Genomic DNA, 20,559 nt, shown 5'->3' on the forward strand with positions numbered 1-20,559 from the left:
ATACCATAACACATAAATCATAATTTATTGATACTTTTTTTACTAAGTATACTTGTTTAAGATTAAAATCATTACATATTTCATTTTCATATATGTGAGGATCTGATGTTTGTATGTGTTTACAATATTGTGATCTACATCAGCGTGTAAGTGCTGCAACTCTGGGAGGCAGCCAAACCCTTGTCATGCAGTAGGTTTAGAAAGATCGCCAAATCGAAAAGGGAGATAGCTCAAAAGCGAAACTTGCGTTTCGTAGGTATGCAATGGACACAGTGCCGTGTGTGAGTTTATTTCGAAGGTGCTGAGATAAAATGTAGATTGTCGATGTGGTATATCAAAGGTGAAAATGGATACATGAGAGTGTGAGTCCCTTTATATCAATCCTCGGTAATTATTCAACATTATAGCAGAACTGGAGAAAACTACATCTTAATGCACAGAACTGGTTGACAGAAGGGGTTTCTCTGAGACTGATCTTCAACAGCTTGTCTGTTTGCAGCGACGGTGTACCACACTCCTCACCAGCATGATCGACGACATCAACATCAAAATGACGATAACTACAGCCATTGCAGTCAGTGTGGCAATTACCTCCCCTGGCAGTGAGCAATCTTTGTTGTCGCCTTTGGAAAACAATACAGAGCACGTATTTGTTTTTATCAGTGTAAGAGTTCTTTAACTGTATATTTGTTTTTTAAGGAAATAATAAGAGACAGCTATTATATCTGAAATAACATTTGATGATTTCATCGTTGCTGCTCTGTACATATTACCTTCACTCGATCGGTTTGACTGATAAATAAGTGTCAGCGAATTCTCGTGTCAGGCAAGACCATTAGTGTTTTCTTTGGATGCGATAATTATTAATCGTATCCTTATTTTCAAGAACACCTTTATCATTTGGTATCTCTTTTAGACGCTTACCAAACAGGAAGACTTCAGCATATATAAAAACAAAGTTGTGTTCAGATACAGATTTCTTTCTGCATTTTGCAGAATTAGGCAGAAACGCTATGTAACCAGTACTGTAACCACTGTAACACCCACCTCTTTCTGTAATTAATGTGGGATTACGTATCTTGATCACGCCTTCAACAGTTGTTTCATCCGGGGCATTTCGCTTCTTCCGACCGTAACCCTTTCCTTTTCCAGCAGCACAATCAACCTTCGAATACATGGCCACGTATTACAAGATACCTGACGGCTACTAAAACTTAAACGCAAAAACATAATAAAAAAATACTTAATCTGATGTGTGCTGTACAATGGTTTTAAATTAAAAAATTTTTAAAATATTTTTTGAAATAAGTAAAACATGTCATGTTACGTTTCGGTTTTCTGAAATATATCGTCGGTGTATACACTGGTGTCATTTGAAAGAAACCCTTCAAACTTCATCTAATTGTTACTATTGTATTGAGGATGTGTTTTTTTCTGATTATGTCACACTGTTTAACATTTAGTTATTAAGGGTAACAAAAGATTAAAGCGCTGGATGGGGATTCGAACTCCGTGAACTTTGCCTGTGTTTTTTTAATATGCTAAAAGTGGGGGCTGTAATAGGGATGTTTGCTAATATGTATGAGGGGACTAGTTTGGATTTACGTTCATTTGTCTGCTGACAACGACGTTTCAAGAGGCCTCGTCTACATTTAACTTTCAACAGCTGTCAACAATCTTCAGTCAGTGCATCTAAAATATTTTAGATTTGTAACCCAGTATTAGGATTTGTGATCCAAAAGTATTTGTTAAAAATATGTACAATCAGCCATTGTATTCAATGGATTATTCGATTTTCAATTCTGAGTGAGTGAGTGGCTTTGGTTTTACGCCGCTTTAAGCAATATTCCAGCAATATCACGGTGGTGTTCACCAGACATATACATGAGCTTACACATTGTACCCATGTGAAGTATCGAACCCGAGTATTCGGCGTGACGAGCGAACGCTGTAACCACTAGGCTACCCCACTTCCCCCAATATGTAATTGAATATTATCGACTCGTATGTATTTTATTTTGCTATTTTATTAAAGGGACTCACAAGCCTTTTATAATAAGTCACAGCAGTGGGTGACGCATTACCAACCGTAAACCAGGGTGGCGTCATAACGTTTCAAATGAGCAATCAGCATTGAGAGTTGCGATGAACATATATATTATTTATTTTTATTTTTATTTATATATACTTGTATAGCGCCAATATACAGATCATTTGCCCAAAGACGCTTTGATTTCCCCTCGATCATAGGATGTCACTCTCAAACAGCACAGTTATCAATCTCAACTCACTGGGGATCATACAACTCTTGCAGCCACTAGGTGCACCGTGTTAATGTGGCTGTCTCGTCCTTACGAGGTAGATATTCACAGCATTTTTTCCAAGTTTTACTACCCGTTGCTGTACCCGCAATTAGGTGTTTGCATGTATTCGTGTGGCCACCATCTGGCTATATACCAAGGAATTCGTGGGCTCTTTTTAGAGCACAGGGTTGTGACAAAACTGAAAGAATATGCACATAAAGCTGACTCCAAGGCTTTCACACCAGGTCACAGGTGGGATCGATCCCGTCACCTTAAGCCCGCTAGGCCACTAGCCTTGCGCTTTAGCCAGCTCGCCCACCATGCCCCACATATTCAAGATTTTTCTACCTTTTTTATGTTTTATCTGAATCACTCAGCAATGTGGACGATGTTAAGGTAATAAATGAGTCCTTACAGGATCGCAATCGGCTTTGTTGACGGCCACGCACACTTTGATGCTGAAGCGGAAGGAGACACTGTCGCTGCCGACAAACTTGAACGCCATCAGCTTCAAGATGATCAAACTGCTGTCGTTCTGCGTGTCTAGGTGTGGTCCTTTCTTGACCACAGAGTAGGCATCGGGATGGACACAGCTGGAGATAGAAATGTTGGCATTATCACAACTAAACCATGATGTTATGTTCATTTGTTCAATTTGATTTATAATTAACGCCGCACTCAGCAATATTCCTGATGGTAGTCTGTAACACTATCCAGTGATCACCACCACGAGCATCCATCACGGATGCGATGACATGTGTGACAGACGTCAACGAGTCTGACCATCCGACCCCATCAGTCGGTTCTTACGACAAGCGCGGGTTGCTGTAGACCGATTCTAACCCAGATCTTCATCGGCCCAGACACGTTTCTTAACAAACGTCTAGGATGACCGACTTAGGAATGGCATGAAGTAATCGAGATGCTAAGCAAAAGCAAGAATATAATTAAGTTCCCTCCGTATGTAGTATATTTGTGTTATCAAATTCTTCTCATGTTCATGAAACATTCAGCAGGTGAACGCTCATTGCTAACACTTGAGAAAGATTTTCATAATATCTTTTTTAGTAAATGGGACGTCCAACTACATGTATTGGTTTCCACTCCCTAACCTACCATTATCTGAACATCTAAGAATGTCTACTAAACGTCTTTTGTATAATTTGGTGAAAGGACAAGGTATGGTAGGGGTGGTTTTTGGCCCACTAACAGAATTGGCTGAAAACATCTTATTTGTTTAGAGACAAGTTAGCTTTGCATAAAAATGCTATATTTTATATGTTCTGAGGTGTATTTTTTCTGCAGAAGGGCCCAAAATGGGTTTTTTCAATTCCCATGAAAAATAACAAGAAGTCTGAAATATCAGTGTGCCATAATGGCTTATTTACAACTGTTATTTTATTTACATACATATTACAGCAGTTTTACGACAGGTAGTCATGCTGAAAAACATGTCAATGTCAGTCATAATGTTTTAACTTCAAGGGGCCCAATTAGGGTTGCAAAACATTGTTAATTCAATTACTTGCCAATTGTGTCCCCAAAACTCAGTCATTATTCACAGCAATCTTTCCAAATGTAATCCATGGGTCCATTGTACAACATGTAAGCATGATAACCAATCATGTTGCACTAAGAATCACAGGGGCTTGTTTTGGATGAAGCTTCATTTTGGGCACAGCTTCATTCTAACTAGTAAGTGGTACAGGTCAGCATTTACAACCAGTTTTAGCAAATATACAGTTAACATCTCAATCATCATATGTTATTACAATAGCCAACCATGTTGCACTAAAAATCACATGTCTTGACCTCAAAGGGGCCCATTTCGGGTGAAATTTCATTGTCAGTGCAGGTTCATATCAACACCATGCACATGTTAAAGTCAGTATTCAAAAGACTTCACAGAGTAATTATTCACAACTTATCCATAACGCATGCGCAGTGATTAGGTTTGCGGAGCTTGAAACAGTATGCATGCCCAGAGTCTGAGGTCGTGAGCAGTAGTCTAATCTTGGTTGTGTACACAAACAAGTACATAATCTACTCGTTACGTCAAAAACCTTGTTGATTGTGGTAAGCAGTCTCTGTCACAGAGAAAGCTCAGTGTCTGGTTTATTCACACCTATATGTCTGCCTGTCTGTCTGCTAAAGACAACATGCAATACACAGCTTCAATCATTGACCACGTGCAATTTGAACTTAACACCTATCAGACTATACGACATAAAGAAAATAAGATGATTTATGACTCGTGCACCCGAGTCCCGTGTCTGCCACATTATGTAACTAGGCACGTGTGATACACATGACATGTTTTTATGTCTGTGGGTTGCAAACAAACTACATTCATTTTTCCCGGATGACTGGATCTGACGGAAACTGGTGCAAACTCTTGTCAGCTTCAAGTCCTGCTTTGTACTTGGACGAACGACAGTTTCCAGTTCACCAACTCTGCTGAGATAATTTTTGATTGGATCGAACGAAAATTCAGAGAACATGTATTTTGCAAACCCAACATCTCTATATACATTCTTCATGGATAACGACTTGTTTTAGTGTATATGATTTTGTTTGACAACAGTATATGAATCCATATTGAAACGACGCATCAACTACACAAAAAGAAGTTGTTATCCATAAAGAATCTTACTTTCTTGTGACTGGCTATACTTCTAACATGCCCATCAAACAGATCATCTTTCTGTACACACAATGAACCCTCGGCATATCAGCAAATGAAACAGCCAATCGGAAACCGTCGTTACACTTGAGTGCATATCCACCCGCTATGACTGGGTTCGGTCTCCCGAGGGCTTCGTTTCGGGGGAAGTAAGCCCAAGTACAAAATATTGCACTTTTGAATCGCGATTGTACGCTTATAATTCTGTTTATTTGTTTTTTTAAAAGCAGCAGTGTATATTATATGTCATGAATAAGTGATAAATGTGTTTTAATTATGTTTGATTTTTTGGTTGCATGTGACCCTTAAGAAAAAAATTACAATATTTGGATTTGATGTGAAACAGTTTAGTTAAACATTGTAGGCTTGATAAACAAACTTTGAAAAAAAGAAAGAAAAGTTACATGGATTTGAACCTGCATGTCTGATAACAAAAAAGACCTACAGTCCACTATTGAAACCATTAGGCTACATATTCCTTTGCCTCCCAGTGTGAATTTAAGCTTATATATTACACTTTACAACTATGTATGACTTGACGTCTGCTTGTGTTCATCACCTGCTAGACCTTGACACAATGTTCTTATTCTAGCTAAAACATCCTTTTCATACAGTTAAGTGTAGTCATTTTGGTTAATTGAAATCTAATATGTCATTGGAAACATCAAGGTACATAAGTTCTTGGAAAATGCATATGTTTATACATGGCAATCCTGTTGAATGACAGTGTTATTTTGACAGTGACAAGTGACTCAAAGGTGTTTGATACACAGTTGATAGAAAAACTATGATCAAATTCTTACACAATAACAAAGATTTTCACCTTTACAGTACTGCTTGATCATATTTTGAAAATCTTCAGACATCTTCTTACTTTTCTAGCAGAGACCAACAACCAAACACCAATGTTTACCTCCCATAAATCTGCCTTGTGATTGCCTTATGATATAGAAAATTTTAATAACGATGTGTATTTTAGAGCACAAAACCATTCAAAATATAATGTATCATGGCACAGAAGTGTAAGTGTTATGGATTGTTTTTAAAGATGTTAGTTTATGTCAATGTTTACTTTTTGAGATGTTGTATGGGGCAATTTCATAAACCGAAAAAAATGTACTTTTTTAAAGATTTTGATGTGAGCAAAAGCGTGACCCACCACAATTTTTTAGGTGTACATTCTAATTTACTCGCTTTATATGTGGTGAAAAAATTGGGATGGGTCACGCTTTTGCTCACACTTTTCTATCACTCTGAAAATCAGAAAATGTAGGTTTCTAGAAGATATTGTAAAATATGTTAACTTTGAGGTCTTCAAAGAGGAAAACTAACAACACTAGAAACATAAAAATGCAATTAGAGGTAACTTCGACAATTAATTTAGCTCCTTTTATGCTAAAATTATCGTGTTGTAAAATTTTGATAATCATGACATGTTGTGGGCCAGTAAGGGCCTCTATCATACCTTGTCCTTTGTGGACAAAACGTTTAATTGAGCAATTTTATTTTTAAATGAAAAGTCTGTGCTCAGGTCACAGATGTGGAACAAAATGAATTTCAGGCGGTCAAGGTATCGAGCGAAGCACCAGGAAAATCTTCCTTATTTCTCTTGAAGAATGGGTCACGTGCAATCCCTTGTCACGTAATGGCTTTTGCTGGTACCCTGTCTTGCGCTGGGAATTGTGAGGCTGAAGCGAGGACCGTCAGGCTCGGTGTCACTACATACGCTAAGTCGGAGTGGGATGGCAATGTTGATCTATGGTATTGTATTTGAATGGACTGTACTATAAATCCGGCGCAAAAACATCTGACTGTTACGCACGGAATAATATCATTTGATGCCAACTCGTGCTATTCCAGAAAGAAAAGGGCGAGTGGTAACGGATGGGTTTGGTATCTAGACGCTAAGACAATAGTTTTGACTGGGGCAAGCGAGCACTCATCGTCAGTCGTAACAAGAATGATCTGTCATCACCTGATCCTACAAAGCTGGGACAGAACCTTGAACATTGCCACTATTTCATGCCGCACTCAGCAGCAGGCAAGCTTTATGGTAGCTGTCTGTAAATAATCGAGTCGGGTCCAGACAATCCAGTGATCAACAGCATCAGCAACAATCTACATATCTCTAAATTTGGATACAATGACAAGACTTAGTGTCAACCATGATCACTGATCACTCGATCTCTTTTAGGACAAGCATGGGTTGCTGAAGATCTAATTTCAAGCCATATATTTTACGTGTCTAATGTGGATAAGAGGTTGCATGGTGAGATCCAGTTAGTGTCATTTGTATTTGTTCATGCTAACTGCCATTTGTTTGTTATACAGGCTTCGATATTTCCACGACACGAATAGTGCCGTTCACTGCGGTGTTTAACAAAACTCATTCATTCCATCAATACCTGTTTTCGATCAGCTTGAGCGTTCTGCTGCCGTTGGTCAGCATGTTGTTAGCCTCCCCTGACAGGATCCGCATGGACTTGTACTCTTTAAGCGACAAGAACAGACATACTGGCAATGATTGGATGGTCATAGGTACAAAAATACTGTCAGTGACTGGTTCCTCACTACTATTCCCTGTTAAATGACTAGTCCATTCCTACCTACTTCCCGTTAAGTGACTAGTCCTTTACTACCTACTACCTACTCCCTGTTTAATGACTGACCCATGTGTGCTCACTTCATGTTTAATGACTGGTCCCTGACTATCTACTTCTTGTTACATGTCTGGTCCCTGACTACCTACCTCCCGCTATGTTGAAGTAGAGATCGAGATCCGAGCCGACCTCAATGGCCGAATTCACCTCAACCATCTCTCCATCAGCGAAAATGTAAAGGACAACCGGTTTGATGGCATCTTCTCGGACCACTGTTTTCAGGTTCCTGGAAATGTTTAGAAAAATATGACGACACATGTGCTTATTTACGCACCAATACCCATTTGTGCGGCACATGTGCTTAGTTAGGCACCAATACCAACTAGGGTCGAGAGAGGTACGTACGCACGTATTAGTACAATACTCATTCGCGCTGACTCGTTCATATCGATGAGTAAGGTATACTCACTCATCGACATTTAAAGTTACACTCTCACAAACACAAGGCACAGGCATGTATACATGTACAGGTCCAAACAAAGACACAGATACCGATGCAAACACAATCACAGACACAGACACAGACACAGACACAGACACAGACACAGATACAGATACAGAATGATACAGATACAGATATACAGACATACACGCATGCAGGTACAAACGCAGACACAAATGGAGATACAGATATACAGACATACACATGGACAGATACAAACGCAGACACAAATGGAGATGCAGATTTACAGACATACACGTGTACAGATACAAACGCAGACACAAATGGAGATACAGATATACAGACATACACATGTACAGATACAAACACAGACACAGATACAGGCTCAGACACAATCACAAACACGGGGACAGTCACAGATACACATACATACACACATACAGATAGAAACACAGACACAGATACAGGCTCAGACACAGATACAGATACGGATATACAGACATACTCACATACAGATACAAACGCAGACACAAGTGGAAATATAGATATACACACATACACACATACAGATACAAACGCAGACGCAGATACACAAACACAATCACAAACACAGACACAGTTACAGATACACACAGATACACACACATACACACATAAAGATACAAACGCAGACGCAGATACACAGTCACAATCACAAAAACAGGCACAGTTACAGATACACAGACATACACATATACAGATACAAACACATGCACAGATACAGGCGCAGACACAATCACAAACACAGACACAGTTACAGATTCACAGACATACACACATACAGATACAAAAACAGACACAGATACAGTCACAGATACAATCACAAACACAGTTACAGATAGACAGACATGCACACATACAGATGCGAACACAAACACAGACACACACATATAGATATAGATACAAACACAAACACAAACAAAGACGAAGACAGACAATGATATGACACAGACAGATGCAGATAGAAACAGATACAGACACATACATATACACAGACACAGATGACCCGTGAAGGTCCCAGGGTAGAATAGGCCTTCAGCAACCCACGCTTGCCATAAAAGGTGACCATGCTTGTCGTAAGAGGCGCCTAACGGGATCGGATGGTCATGCTCGCTGAATTGGTTGACACATATCATCGGTTCCCAAATGCGCAGATCGCAGATGTTCATACTGTTGATCACTGGATTGTCTGGTCGAGACTCGATTATTTACATATGGCTGCCATATATCTGGAATGTTGCTGAGTGCGGCGTAAAACTAAACTCACTCACTCACAAACGCAGATACAGACAAAGACACGTATACATGTACAGACACAGATACAGATACAGACACAGATACAAATAAAGATACAGACACAAACACAGACACAGATACATATACAGACACAAATACCAAAGATACAGATACAGATACAGACACATATACACAAGCACAGACACAGATAAAGACACAAACACATACATGTACAGATACAGGTACAGATAAAGACACAAAGACAGGCACAAACACAAACACCTTCACAAACACAGGCATGCGCTTACATGCTAAACATAGAGATTTTCTGGGTTATCTTTTTATTCAGACACAGACACATACGTAAACAGACACAGATACACAGATATGGACAAAGATACAGATACAGACACAGACACACATAGATGCAGACACAGATACAAGTACAGATACAGACACAAAGACACAGACTCAAACAGATACAGACACAGAAATACACACATACATAGAGACAGACACAGACACATACATGAATACACACTGATATACAGATATGGACAAAGATCCAGATACAGACACAGACACGGATAGATACAAACAAACACAGATACAGACACAGATACAGTCACAAAGACAAAAACACAGATACAGAAACAAACAAACACACAAACAGATACGAACACAGATACAGACACAGAAGCAGACATATACTTACATATCGAACATTGAGATTTTCTGGGTTACATCTTTTTAATTTTGACTACAACGTTTCAGGTCTTGTTATGACTCCATCATTAGGTAAAACTGCACAGTGACTGTTAACACTGCCTGTGAGCTTTACCTGATGATGGGGCCAGAACACGCCTTGAAACGTCTTGTACTCAAGAATAAAAAAGACGATGCAAAAAAATCACTATGTTCATCAAAAAGCATCTTCTGAAATGCCAAGTCAAACATGTACTTACATGTTGCCGGTGTTGACCTTGGAGATGGTGTTGGAGATTGAGATGTTGGAAATAGGTAGGAAGCATGTGATGGAGAACCTCTCATCCAGCGTCGTTAGGAAGTCCATATTATACTGTATAACCACCTTCCTAGTGTACTCCATCCTCGTGTCATTCTGTAGGAGAAGAAACACACATGGCCACGTCACTTTGTACTTTCCATCTGTGAAGGTCCCAACTAGAAATGACCTTCAGCAACCCATTGCTTGTCGTTAGGGCCCTTTAACGGTGTCAGGTAGTGGGGCTCGCTGTTCTTAATAGATTCTCACGCTTCTTATTCCTGGATTGAACCAGCTTCAGTTATTGGCACGCCGGTGCCATGCAGCTTGGATATTGCTGAGTGCATGCTCTTGAGAAAGTAGGGGTGCACGCTTAATTTTAACGAGACTTTCAATACTTAATTGGTAAGCTGTCAGGACATAAGTGGTTGTGCTCATTTTATTTCATTTCTGAGGGATGTGTTAAATATATTATTGCGGTGGTATCCCATGGTATGCCCTTCAAGTGAGTTATCACCAATACACCCTGGTATATACTGTTTCAATGAAAAATGTCTGATTAGTAGATACCGCTTGAGAGATATGGGCTTCACAATCACCTAGTTTTATCAGTATTTTCAGCAGTCTATTCTTTCCACAACATTGCCCTTTCTGACCAATGGACCAATGGAGTGAGTGATTGAGTATGGATTTGCGCCGCATTTATCAATATTCCAGCAAAATCACGACGGGGAACATCAGACACGGACTTCACGCATTGTACCCATGTCGGGAATCGAACTCAGATCTTCAGCGCGACGAGCGTACCCTTTAACCATTAGACAACCCCATCGCCCCGAAAGACCCTCAAGTCGCAGATACTCCGTCCAGGTCCGGAAGCGCGGGGTCCGACTAAGCGAGTACAATTACTGAAGGTAAGTTTCGTTTCACCTAAAATTCCGGATATATGGGGGTCCGAGTAAATTGGGTTCGACTGTATTTGATTATGCTTGTGAAACACAAAACCCCACAGTTTATCAATATACGCGGTATTAACTTTACCTGGACAGGTGTGATGGCCCCGCAGACAACGTTAGAGTGCTCGACGTCGATGTACCTTCCCTTCCAGTTTTTAGGGATGTGGTTGGATGCGTTAACGCTGGAGATGAGGTTGTCCCGACACTGAGCGCTGTTTGCTTTACCCTCGATGTAGGCCATGCCACTGTAGTTGTCGTTGTTGTAGGGGTTGATGCCGATGACCATGTGATCCTCTGTACACAGGATCTGAACTGCAACAGAAGGACAGTGTAGTGACTAGCGTTCGCTCATCACCTCGCAGTGTCCAGTTCGATTCCCCACATGGGTATCATGAGAGAAATTAACCATTTCTCATGTCCCATGCCGTGATATTCCAGGAAACAAAGCGTATAAAGCTATATTCACTCACCTACTCACTCACTCAGTGAATTGCAACACAAATAAAATAACTATTTAGTACATGTCGTTGTGGTTTTGTTACCAGTATATTTCATATTTTGAAATATCAAGTTTTCTTTATTGTCATATTTTTGAAACGTGGAACTCAAAAATGTTCCCAAGAATACGACGACATCCTGCAAACAACTAGTCTACCAGGCAATCCAGTGACTGATATTATGAACGACTACCCAGTTTATCTTCCTCTTAGCAATATTTCAGCTAATTTCATCTGCCTGTAGATAATCAGTCTGGGCCAACGTAGTGACGTGACGTGACGTGACGCTACATTTGCTTACTTCTTTCTTCCTCGCATTTCAAGCCGTAGAAGTTGCTGTAACAGTAGCACTTCGTTCCAGAACCGTCGTCGTAGCAGTCTCCTTGGCCCAGGATGCAGGGGCTTGCAGTAGGACAATCTCCAGCTCCTTTCATTGCTGTGAAGTGTGAAGTGAAAACAGTTTATATCAGGTAAGAGACGTGACACACGCAGTCATGGCAATATCTCTAATAATTAACAGGCCTATCCATATACCTTTTTGCTTTTTACTTGCAATGGAATCTGATTCAGCAGATAATCGAGAATGACGCTGACGTTACATAATAAAGGTATTGCGATAATTATCAACGATTGACGGGCAATAGTAATTCTTAAAGTCTGTCATGACCTCGATAAAGCTTTCAAAACTCTGTAGTAGACGTTGTAAACATTTTCAAATTTGGCATGTCATCGACAATGATTGTGTCCGATGCAATTTCCGATTTTGACTCGTACAGTTTGTCCCGGTGACCAATTAACTTGTCTCTGCGTGTATTTGTGCTCATGATTAGTTTATCGCGAACACGTGACATATTTACTCTGTGAACGAGAGTGAGTGAGTGAGTGTGGACCAGACGTGATTAACAGTGATCAATAGTATGAGTATCAATGTGCACAATTGATATCCGTAAGTCAGCGAGTCTGATCACCCGATGATTGAGTGGGTTTATTATTACGCCTCACTCAGCAATATTCCAGCATTCCAGCTATATGGTGGTGGTCTCTCAATGATGGAATCTGGACCAGACAATCCAGTGATCAACATCATGGGCATCGATCTGTGCAACTGGGAACCGATGACATGTGTCAACAAAGTCAGTGAGTCTGACCACCCGATCTCGTTAGTCGCCTCTTACGACAAGCATATAGACACCTTTTATGGCAAGCATGGGTCGCTGAAGGCTTATTCTACCCCGGACCTTCACGGGTATCCAGCAATATCAACGTGGGGGACACCAAAAACGGGCATCATGGAACGAACACCAACGTAATCCCTCACGTTCAAAACGCTTCAGTTATCTGTTAGTACCTTATCATCGAACAGAGTGATCAAGGACCAAACACGCACCTTTGTCTAACCCACAGTCAAACCCCTCATGGGTTGACGGGCAAGAACAGGACCCGCTGTCCGAACATGTTCCATTGTTAAGACACGGCTGGTTTGGACGGAGGCAGTTGTAGGACGCATCGGCTGAAATGAATCATGTTTCAAAATAACACTCTTTCGCGGTTTACCAAAGCTGAGTACTAGTACCATTAGTTTCTCAACAACTGCTCTTGTTCGTTCTAAACGCTTTCATGTTTCGTTCGTGATGTTTCATGATACATAGCACTTACATGTATTTAAAGTTTAACGATCGTGCGCTCGTGAGCTTTAGCAAAATGACCTATTCTCCATCGGATTTTGAATGTGACTGCTATTCAGATTTGTAACATTATATTTGTTAATTGGTACATTGAAGTGAATAGATATAATTCATATCAACACTTTAAAATCACAATAGGGTTTAGAAAGCTAATGTAAACTTTTTCGTCGTTGTTACGGAACAACATTCTCCTGAATCGTTATTACGTATGTTCCAGTACATTTATAAATTTTCATATCATACTCAATTCTGATAAGTAGCAGCAAATGTCAAAGTTATTTTTTTCTTGCTGATAGAACAAGTTTGGATTTTGTTCGAGATTTTATGCCGGAAGTATATTATATGGTTAAGACGAAGGGACAAGAAGTAGCCCAGAAACGTCGTGTTATTCAGTAAACGTTGCCACTTATACATTCGGTATATATATTCACTAACTTCTAACTGCTGTTCTTTATTGTATCTACCAGATTCAATCCTAATTCATAATATTTATTGCTAATTAAAACAAGGGAAATTATTACATATGGACTCCATTACCATTTATCGTACACGTACAATGATAAGTAAGCTAAAGAGATAATTACTGTCTCCTGTTTTGCTCATGGCAGAACATTCTGAATAAGCATGTACACAGATTCTTTATAGCTAATAAACGTGATGTCAAGACAAGACCGAGTCTAAGTGAATAAAGCGAAAATGCAAACATTACAAAGGATATCCTCTGGTCTCAAAACACAAATGTTGATCACAGAAACAAACACGTTGTCTTTACATGGAAGTTTGTCTCACTTCTTCACATGTTAAACAAGAATAATTGTTTAAATATTAATTATGTTTGTTGCATACCTGAAATTAGTTTCAATATCAGCAGTAGAAGGCCGAGACCAGTCATTCTGTCTCCAAATGCATCCCCAGAATATATCTGTTCGACACAGTAAACTATTCAGGTATATAAATCAATGTGAGATTCTTATAATATATATCTGTCTATTCAACATGTCTATGTTCCGTTCTCTTTGAAGACCTGATTGTCCATACAACATAGCACAAGGGGCAGCACTTTTCATTAAAGGCGGTATTCATTCCGTATGCGGCAAAGGTTTTATTTTTATTTTACAATCGTTCACTTTTAGCTTCTTTCTTGCAAGTTTATACTCTTGTTTACTCATCGTACTGTATGTGGTCCTTGTTTGTTTAGATTGGCTGACGATCTCACGAGGCGCTTTTATAATCTGGATGTGATCAAGAGCAACATATATCTGTGACTCCACTGTGAAGGTGGGCAATCCCATTGGATGATAAAGATGATTCAACCACATGTACATAAAATATGTTATTCAGAGATTCATATCAACCATCTCAGTATATAAACTGTATTTTCCACCACTTCAATTGATATCTATAATCTTCAGGTATACCACACACATTTACCGCTTCCAGTAATGACAAACATCTTCACGTAAACAACAAACCTTTCCTACTTCAACTGATGTCAGCCATCATCACACATACAAAAAATCCTTTACTGCTTCCATTAATGTCAATCATGTTCACGTAAACAACTAACGGTTACTCTATCCATTGATATCAAACATCTTTCCGTACATAACTAAGATTTATCTGTATACATCGTAATCAACCGTCTCCATGTACACAACAAACCTTTACTGCTTCAATTGACCATCCATCTTCAACCATCTTCACGTAGGCAGCAACCGTTTACTAGATCCATTGATTTCGACCATCTTCACGTATGCAACATACATTTACTAGATCCACTGATGTCAACATTGACATCAAAGTCATAGTCACATTGACATCAAATCTTTGTTGTGTCCCTTTATATTGATATCAACCATCTTTACGCACACAATAAACCTTTACTTCCTTCCTTTGATATCAACCAGCTTCAAGAACACAACAGACTTTTACTGCTTCCTTTGATAGCAAATATCGTGTCGTATCCTGGGTTCATGCTTGAAACCATTGCGACTGACTGCCTCTCCTTCCATTGTCCATCAGCCAGCTTCGCAGAAACCTTATTCTTCCTCCTTTGGTTAACAGCTATTTCTCCGTTTCCATGTGATACTTCCCAAAGCAATCTACCGTGTTCCCGCACATCATGTTATTTCCCTTGTGCTTTTCCTTCATCATCACGTGTTCCACAGGTTCCTAATGTCACATGTCACCGCGTTCTTACTTTCTTTTACATCTTTACTTTATGTGGATAAAAGTACTTCCTCCTTTGTCCCTTTCCATCTCCGTTGATACTAGATACTTCCTCCTTTGTCATCTACTATCACCATGGATGACTTATACTTTCTCCTTCGTTTATCTACCATTTCCATAGAAAACACGTACCTCCTCGTTTGTCCATCTACCATCTACAGGGATACCACCTACTTCCTCGTTTGTCCGTCTACCATCACCGTGGATACCATTTACTTCCTCCATTGTCCACCAACCATCTCCAAGGATACCACACAATTCCTTCTTTAACCATAACCCATCTCCATTGATTCCAGATACTTTCTCCTTTGTCATCTACTAGCTCCATGGACACCACATACTTTCTCCTTTGTTTATCTACTATTTCCACAGAAAACACGTACCTCGTCCTTTGCCCATCTACCATCTCCATGGATACCATTTACTTCCTCCATCGTCCACCTACCATTTACAAAGATACCATACACTTCCTCCATTGTCCACCTACCATTTACAAAGATACCATACACTTCCTCCTTTGTCCATCCACCATCTCCATGGATACTACTTACTTTGTCCATCTACTATGTCAGTGTATACCACCTACTTCCTCCTTTGCCGATCTACCATCTCCATGGATACCAAGTACTTCCTCCTTTGTCGATCTACCATCTCCATGGATACCATTTACATCCTCCTTTGTCCATTTACGGTCTCCATGGATATCACGCACTTCCTCCTTTGTCCACCCACTGTCTCTGTGGATATCACATACTCCCTCCTTTATCCACCCACTGTCTCTGTGGATATCACATACTCCCTCCTTTGTCCACCTTCACAGATACCACATATTCCGTCTTGTGACCATATACTATTTTCAATACATACAACTTACTTGCTTCAGGAGTATTTACCTGTATTTACTTCTTTCTCTCACTCCCGTTTGTTCCTTCTTCTTTTCTACAACGGTCCCCACCGACATACCAGTTTTACGCCTATCATCTGAGGTATGTTCCCAATGTGATATATTAGGCTGGTGAATACATTAACTGACATGCTTCTGACATGCTTCTGTGATGCATGTTCATGTCTGTGACTCTCACCGTCCCGCTTTCCGTCGACACTTCTGCTATTTCCTGTCCACTACCCACAAGCCATGTGAGTTAGTGAACGCATGTTATAACAGTCGTTAATTCTCTTTAGATGCATAAAAAGACGCCCCCATAAAAAGCATCAGGATTAGCATATTAATAATTACAATGTCGTTATAATATCCATATCCAGACAATTACTGAAGACAATGTTATGATAACACCGTGGTAAGATAAGAAACATTTGCATCACCTGTTTATTCTTTCAGGAAGGGTTGTGTGGTAGTCCAGTGGTTGAAGCGTTCGCTCGTCACATCAAAGACCCGGTTCGATTCCCTACATAGTACAAAGTGTGAAAGCCATTTTTGGTGGAAATGCCGTGATGTTGCTGGAATATTGTTCAAAGCGGGAAACTAACCTCACTCTTTTTTTTTGGAATAAAATAATGATAATAATTCGCGCGTTGTCTCCATTTCAATGACAGACATCTGTTATATATTATAAAGATTTTGTGTTTCTTTTTCAAAGGTGTTATTTTGATAGTTCCGTACAATGTCATTTACATATATACCGAAAGCGATGTTGTGAAAGTAAGAACATGTACATCTTTGCAAGCTAAATACATGTATGTCATCTTTTTTATGTTAGAATGATTGACACTCGCAATGAACTTCAAAGGAACAGTGCTTCGCGTCACTGGTCACAGGGATACATGTTGCTCGCCTTTACATACGTGTGCACTGATGCGTGAACGACCAAGGTCCCAGAGTATTTAAAGAGGTGTCCAACTGAGCACGCAGCGACAAATTGTATAGACATATATATACTTGGGTGCTTTTAGCAACACCGCAGCAGTACTCTCAGTTTGTTGCTGGTTTTATGTCTGTACGCACGTGTTTTTTCAAACTTATTAACGATAATTGTACGACAAAACAATCTGCAGTATGTTTACATTCATGTGCCAGATTAGTGTGGTCTAGCGGATCTGTGGCTTATACACTCTTTAAAAGCCCAAGCGATTTTAAGAATAGTTGACTGCTGCAAATAGCAATACAAAAATACTATTTCTTCCCCAAACGTCATCTTTGAGTGATCGTAAACAGCTTCCTCGCCAAAACGTGGCACTTCTAATTTTCCCCCTTGTTTTACGAGCATTTGAAGAAATATTCTCCAAAACGTCACCAAGAAAACACGCAAAGCAAAATGCGCGTGCAAGTAAGCAGAAAAGCATGCAGTATCGATATCTATAAAAAGTACACGTTGTGTTTAAACTTGTCAGTCGTTTTTGCCTGGAAAAGGCGAAATCACTGAATGCCGCTAGTCGAAACATTGTCATAGGCTGCCTTGAACCTGTGGAGCTGTCTGCAGTTGCCCGACATTTCAATGTTCATCAAAGCACCATATCTCGATACCTGTTGTCGCCCCTGTTTTCAGAGACTTCCATCAGCGTAATCGTCGAGTACGGACCGGAACCTTAAAAACTGAAGCCGAATCTAGTTCAGTGATGAATCACGATTTCTTCTTCACCGGAGATATGAAAGACAGTGTGCATACCGTCGGAAAAAAGAGTTTAACCCTGATTGCATTCGACGGATTCGGTGAAGACAGAGTCATGGTGTGGGGTAAAATATCCAGCACACAAAGGCTGGAATTGTGTTGTATGCGGCGTTGACAAAACGCAAACGCAAGCAAAACAGACACACAAACTTTCGTTTCCTCAAGCATTTCCAGAGTCAACAAAAATATTTCCCGTATGAATACAGAGCTAGTCTGTCAACAAAAGGAAATTGGAAAAGAATGAATAGGCAGAAATTTGATTCCTTGCAATACTTAAAACATAATAAAAATATATTTACACGCGTAAAGTGATGTGAAGTTAAAAGTAAGTGCATAGAAAGTAAGTACATTGCATGCTAATTGTGAAACATGCCCTATTCACCATACAAATATTTAATAATTATTTAATACATATGTATGATCCCCCCGCTGCTGTTGAATGGAATTTAAAAGTCATTTTCTTGTTACACGGAATATTTATGGGGTGAGCCAAATACCGAAGCACTGTATAAACAGTTAACCGGTCAATCCACCCAAGATGTGTGGCATGACCTGGACATTTCTGGGTGTCGTATATGTAATATGAATAAACGAACAATAAACATGACACAAGGGATCTTTGAAGTACTGTTGTGTTGAGAGCGTATTGTCAAATTGGAATTCAAAGTTTGTTTACACTCCAAAGGTTTAAAGAAAATAAGCAAATAAAGAATATCGATTTTACCACATCTTGTTCACATAAATTTAAATTCTAAATGTCCAATATCGTTACACTACATTTAAGTGTAAATTAGACATTTTGATGTTTAAAGATTTGAAGTCGGTAATGTGCAGAAGGTTATTCTTACACTCAATTAACGTGTTCAAACTGTACTAGACTAACAGCTAGTCTCTGAAATAAACATATTTTACTGAAAAAACGTTCATAGCGAAAAAAATAATGTAATGAAGTGGAGCCCTGAGACTTTCTTCATTTTCAGCCTGAAGCTATGGAAATCTAGACTTGCCACATTTTCTAGACTTGCATGGGCTTTCTTGGATATATATACTTCAGGGTCTGTACGACAGACTAAAACTGTGCGAAAATCAGAAGACCGTTATATTTCATCATCAGATATTGTTGTGGGTCAAGACGATACTGGTGTGGTGAGTGAGTATGGTTTTACGTCGCTTTGGGTCATAATCCAGCAACATCACGGCGGGGAACATCAGAAATGGGCCTCACGCATTGTATCCATGGGCCTTTGAACACTTCAACCGCTAAGCTATCCCATAGCGTCGATACTCGTGTAGACAGTTAAAACCAATGGTGTTTCGGTAGTCGTCGGGAGCACGAATTTTGGGTCAGAATGTACAGATAAAAGGTCCGAGGTCCTCTAATGGTCTCAGATCTGGGTGACTTGTGAGAAATTGTGTGTGGTGGGTGCTGCTGACAAAGCAGGACATCCTTTTCGTGAACACCTGGTGTCATCGGTGATTTTCAGTGGTTCATTCACCTGACTTTCGGAGCTATGTTGTCTTTCGCTTAAAATCGGAAAACGGAATCAAAACGGAGTGTCAAAACTGGGTATTATACATTTATTGATTTAGTTAGCATGGCACCATCCAGCTAACCGGTTGCCATGCCAATACTGGCACCGGAAGTTTTCGGGTTCAGCATACACCATGGGTGTGTGTGAGCGGATACCTTGAAAACACCGCTGTACCTTAATTTATGTTATAAGGGGGAGGGAGGAGGAGAGAGAGCGGGGAGGGAAGGCACGGAACCGACACTGAAAAGAAAATGTGTTTCCAAGTTACACACGGGCGATACTGCACGTAAACAGAATAAGCGTCTCCTGTGTTTCATGTCATTTGATTTCTTACATTGTTGTAGCCTAATGGTTAAAGCATCCGCTCGTCACACTGGAGACCAGTGTTCGATTCCCCTTATGGGTACTTGCACAAAGTGTGAAGTCCATTTCTGGTGGCCCCGGACGGATATTGCTGGAATATAGCTAAAAGCACTCATTCACTCACTAGTATTATAAACTATATAATTCGCTTCTCATTGATAACGCTGTTTTACAGAATAACGGTTGTATTCAATAAGACGCCAATGAACTAAATGTCTTAATACAGTACTTACGACTGTGAACACTGATTAACCACCGTGTATAATTACTTTTCACTTGCGCCATATGGCACCGCACCATTGATAACAAACCAGTATAGTTCAACAATTTATTGTGCACTTAT

The 20,559-nt window shown here is 39.8% G+C and overlaps 1 protein-coding gene across 1 annotated transcript; it reads right to left on the reverse strand.

Moving 5' to 3' along the window:
- Positions 1–477: 477 nt before the first annotated feature.
- LOC137294824 (EGF-like domain-containing protein 2) lies at positions 478–14,357 on the reverse strand. The gene is made up of 10 exons (XM_067825946.1): positions 14,312–14,357; positions 13,168–13,290; positions 12,082–12,216; positions 11,369–11,595; positions 10,290–10,444; positions 7,736–7,872; positions 7,392–7,476; positions 2,719–2,896; positions 1,048–1,165; positions 478–623 (listed from the first exon to the last, which is right to left on the reverse strand). The coding sequence occupies exons 1-10, from the start codon at positions 14,355–14,357 to the stop codon at positions 478–480; spliced, it is 1,350 nt and encodes a 449-aa protein (XP_067682047.1).
- Positions 14,358–20,559: the final 6,202 nt, after the last annotated feature.

The sequence above is a fragment of the Haliotis asinina genome, chromosome 1, assembly GCF_037392515.1.
Source record: "Haliotis asinina isolate JCU_RB_2024 chromosome 1, JCU_Hal_asi_v2, whole genome shotgun sequence".
In the NCBI taxonomy this organism is placed as follows: domain Eukaryota; kingdom Metazoa; phylum Mollusca; class Gastropoda; order Lepetellida; family Haliotidae; genus Haliotis; species Haliotis asinina.

Bases quoted from the DNA above. Each gene is read 5' to 3' on its own strand.
- LOC137294824 (XM_067825946.1), bottom strand. From the start codon at position 14,357: ATGACTGGTCTCGGCCTTCTACTGCTGATATTGAAACTAATTTCAG. The intron at 12,217-13,167 runs GTGCGTGTTTGG...CACACTTCACAG, and splicing joins TGACTGTGGGTTAGACAAAG to CAATGAAAGGAGCTGGAGAT. The intron at 2,897-7,391 runs GTATTGATGGAA...TTCTATCTCCAG, and splicing joins CTCAAGCTGATCGAAAACAG to CTGTGTCCATCCCGATGCCT.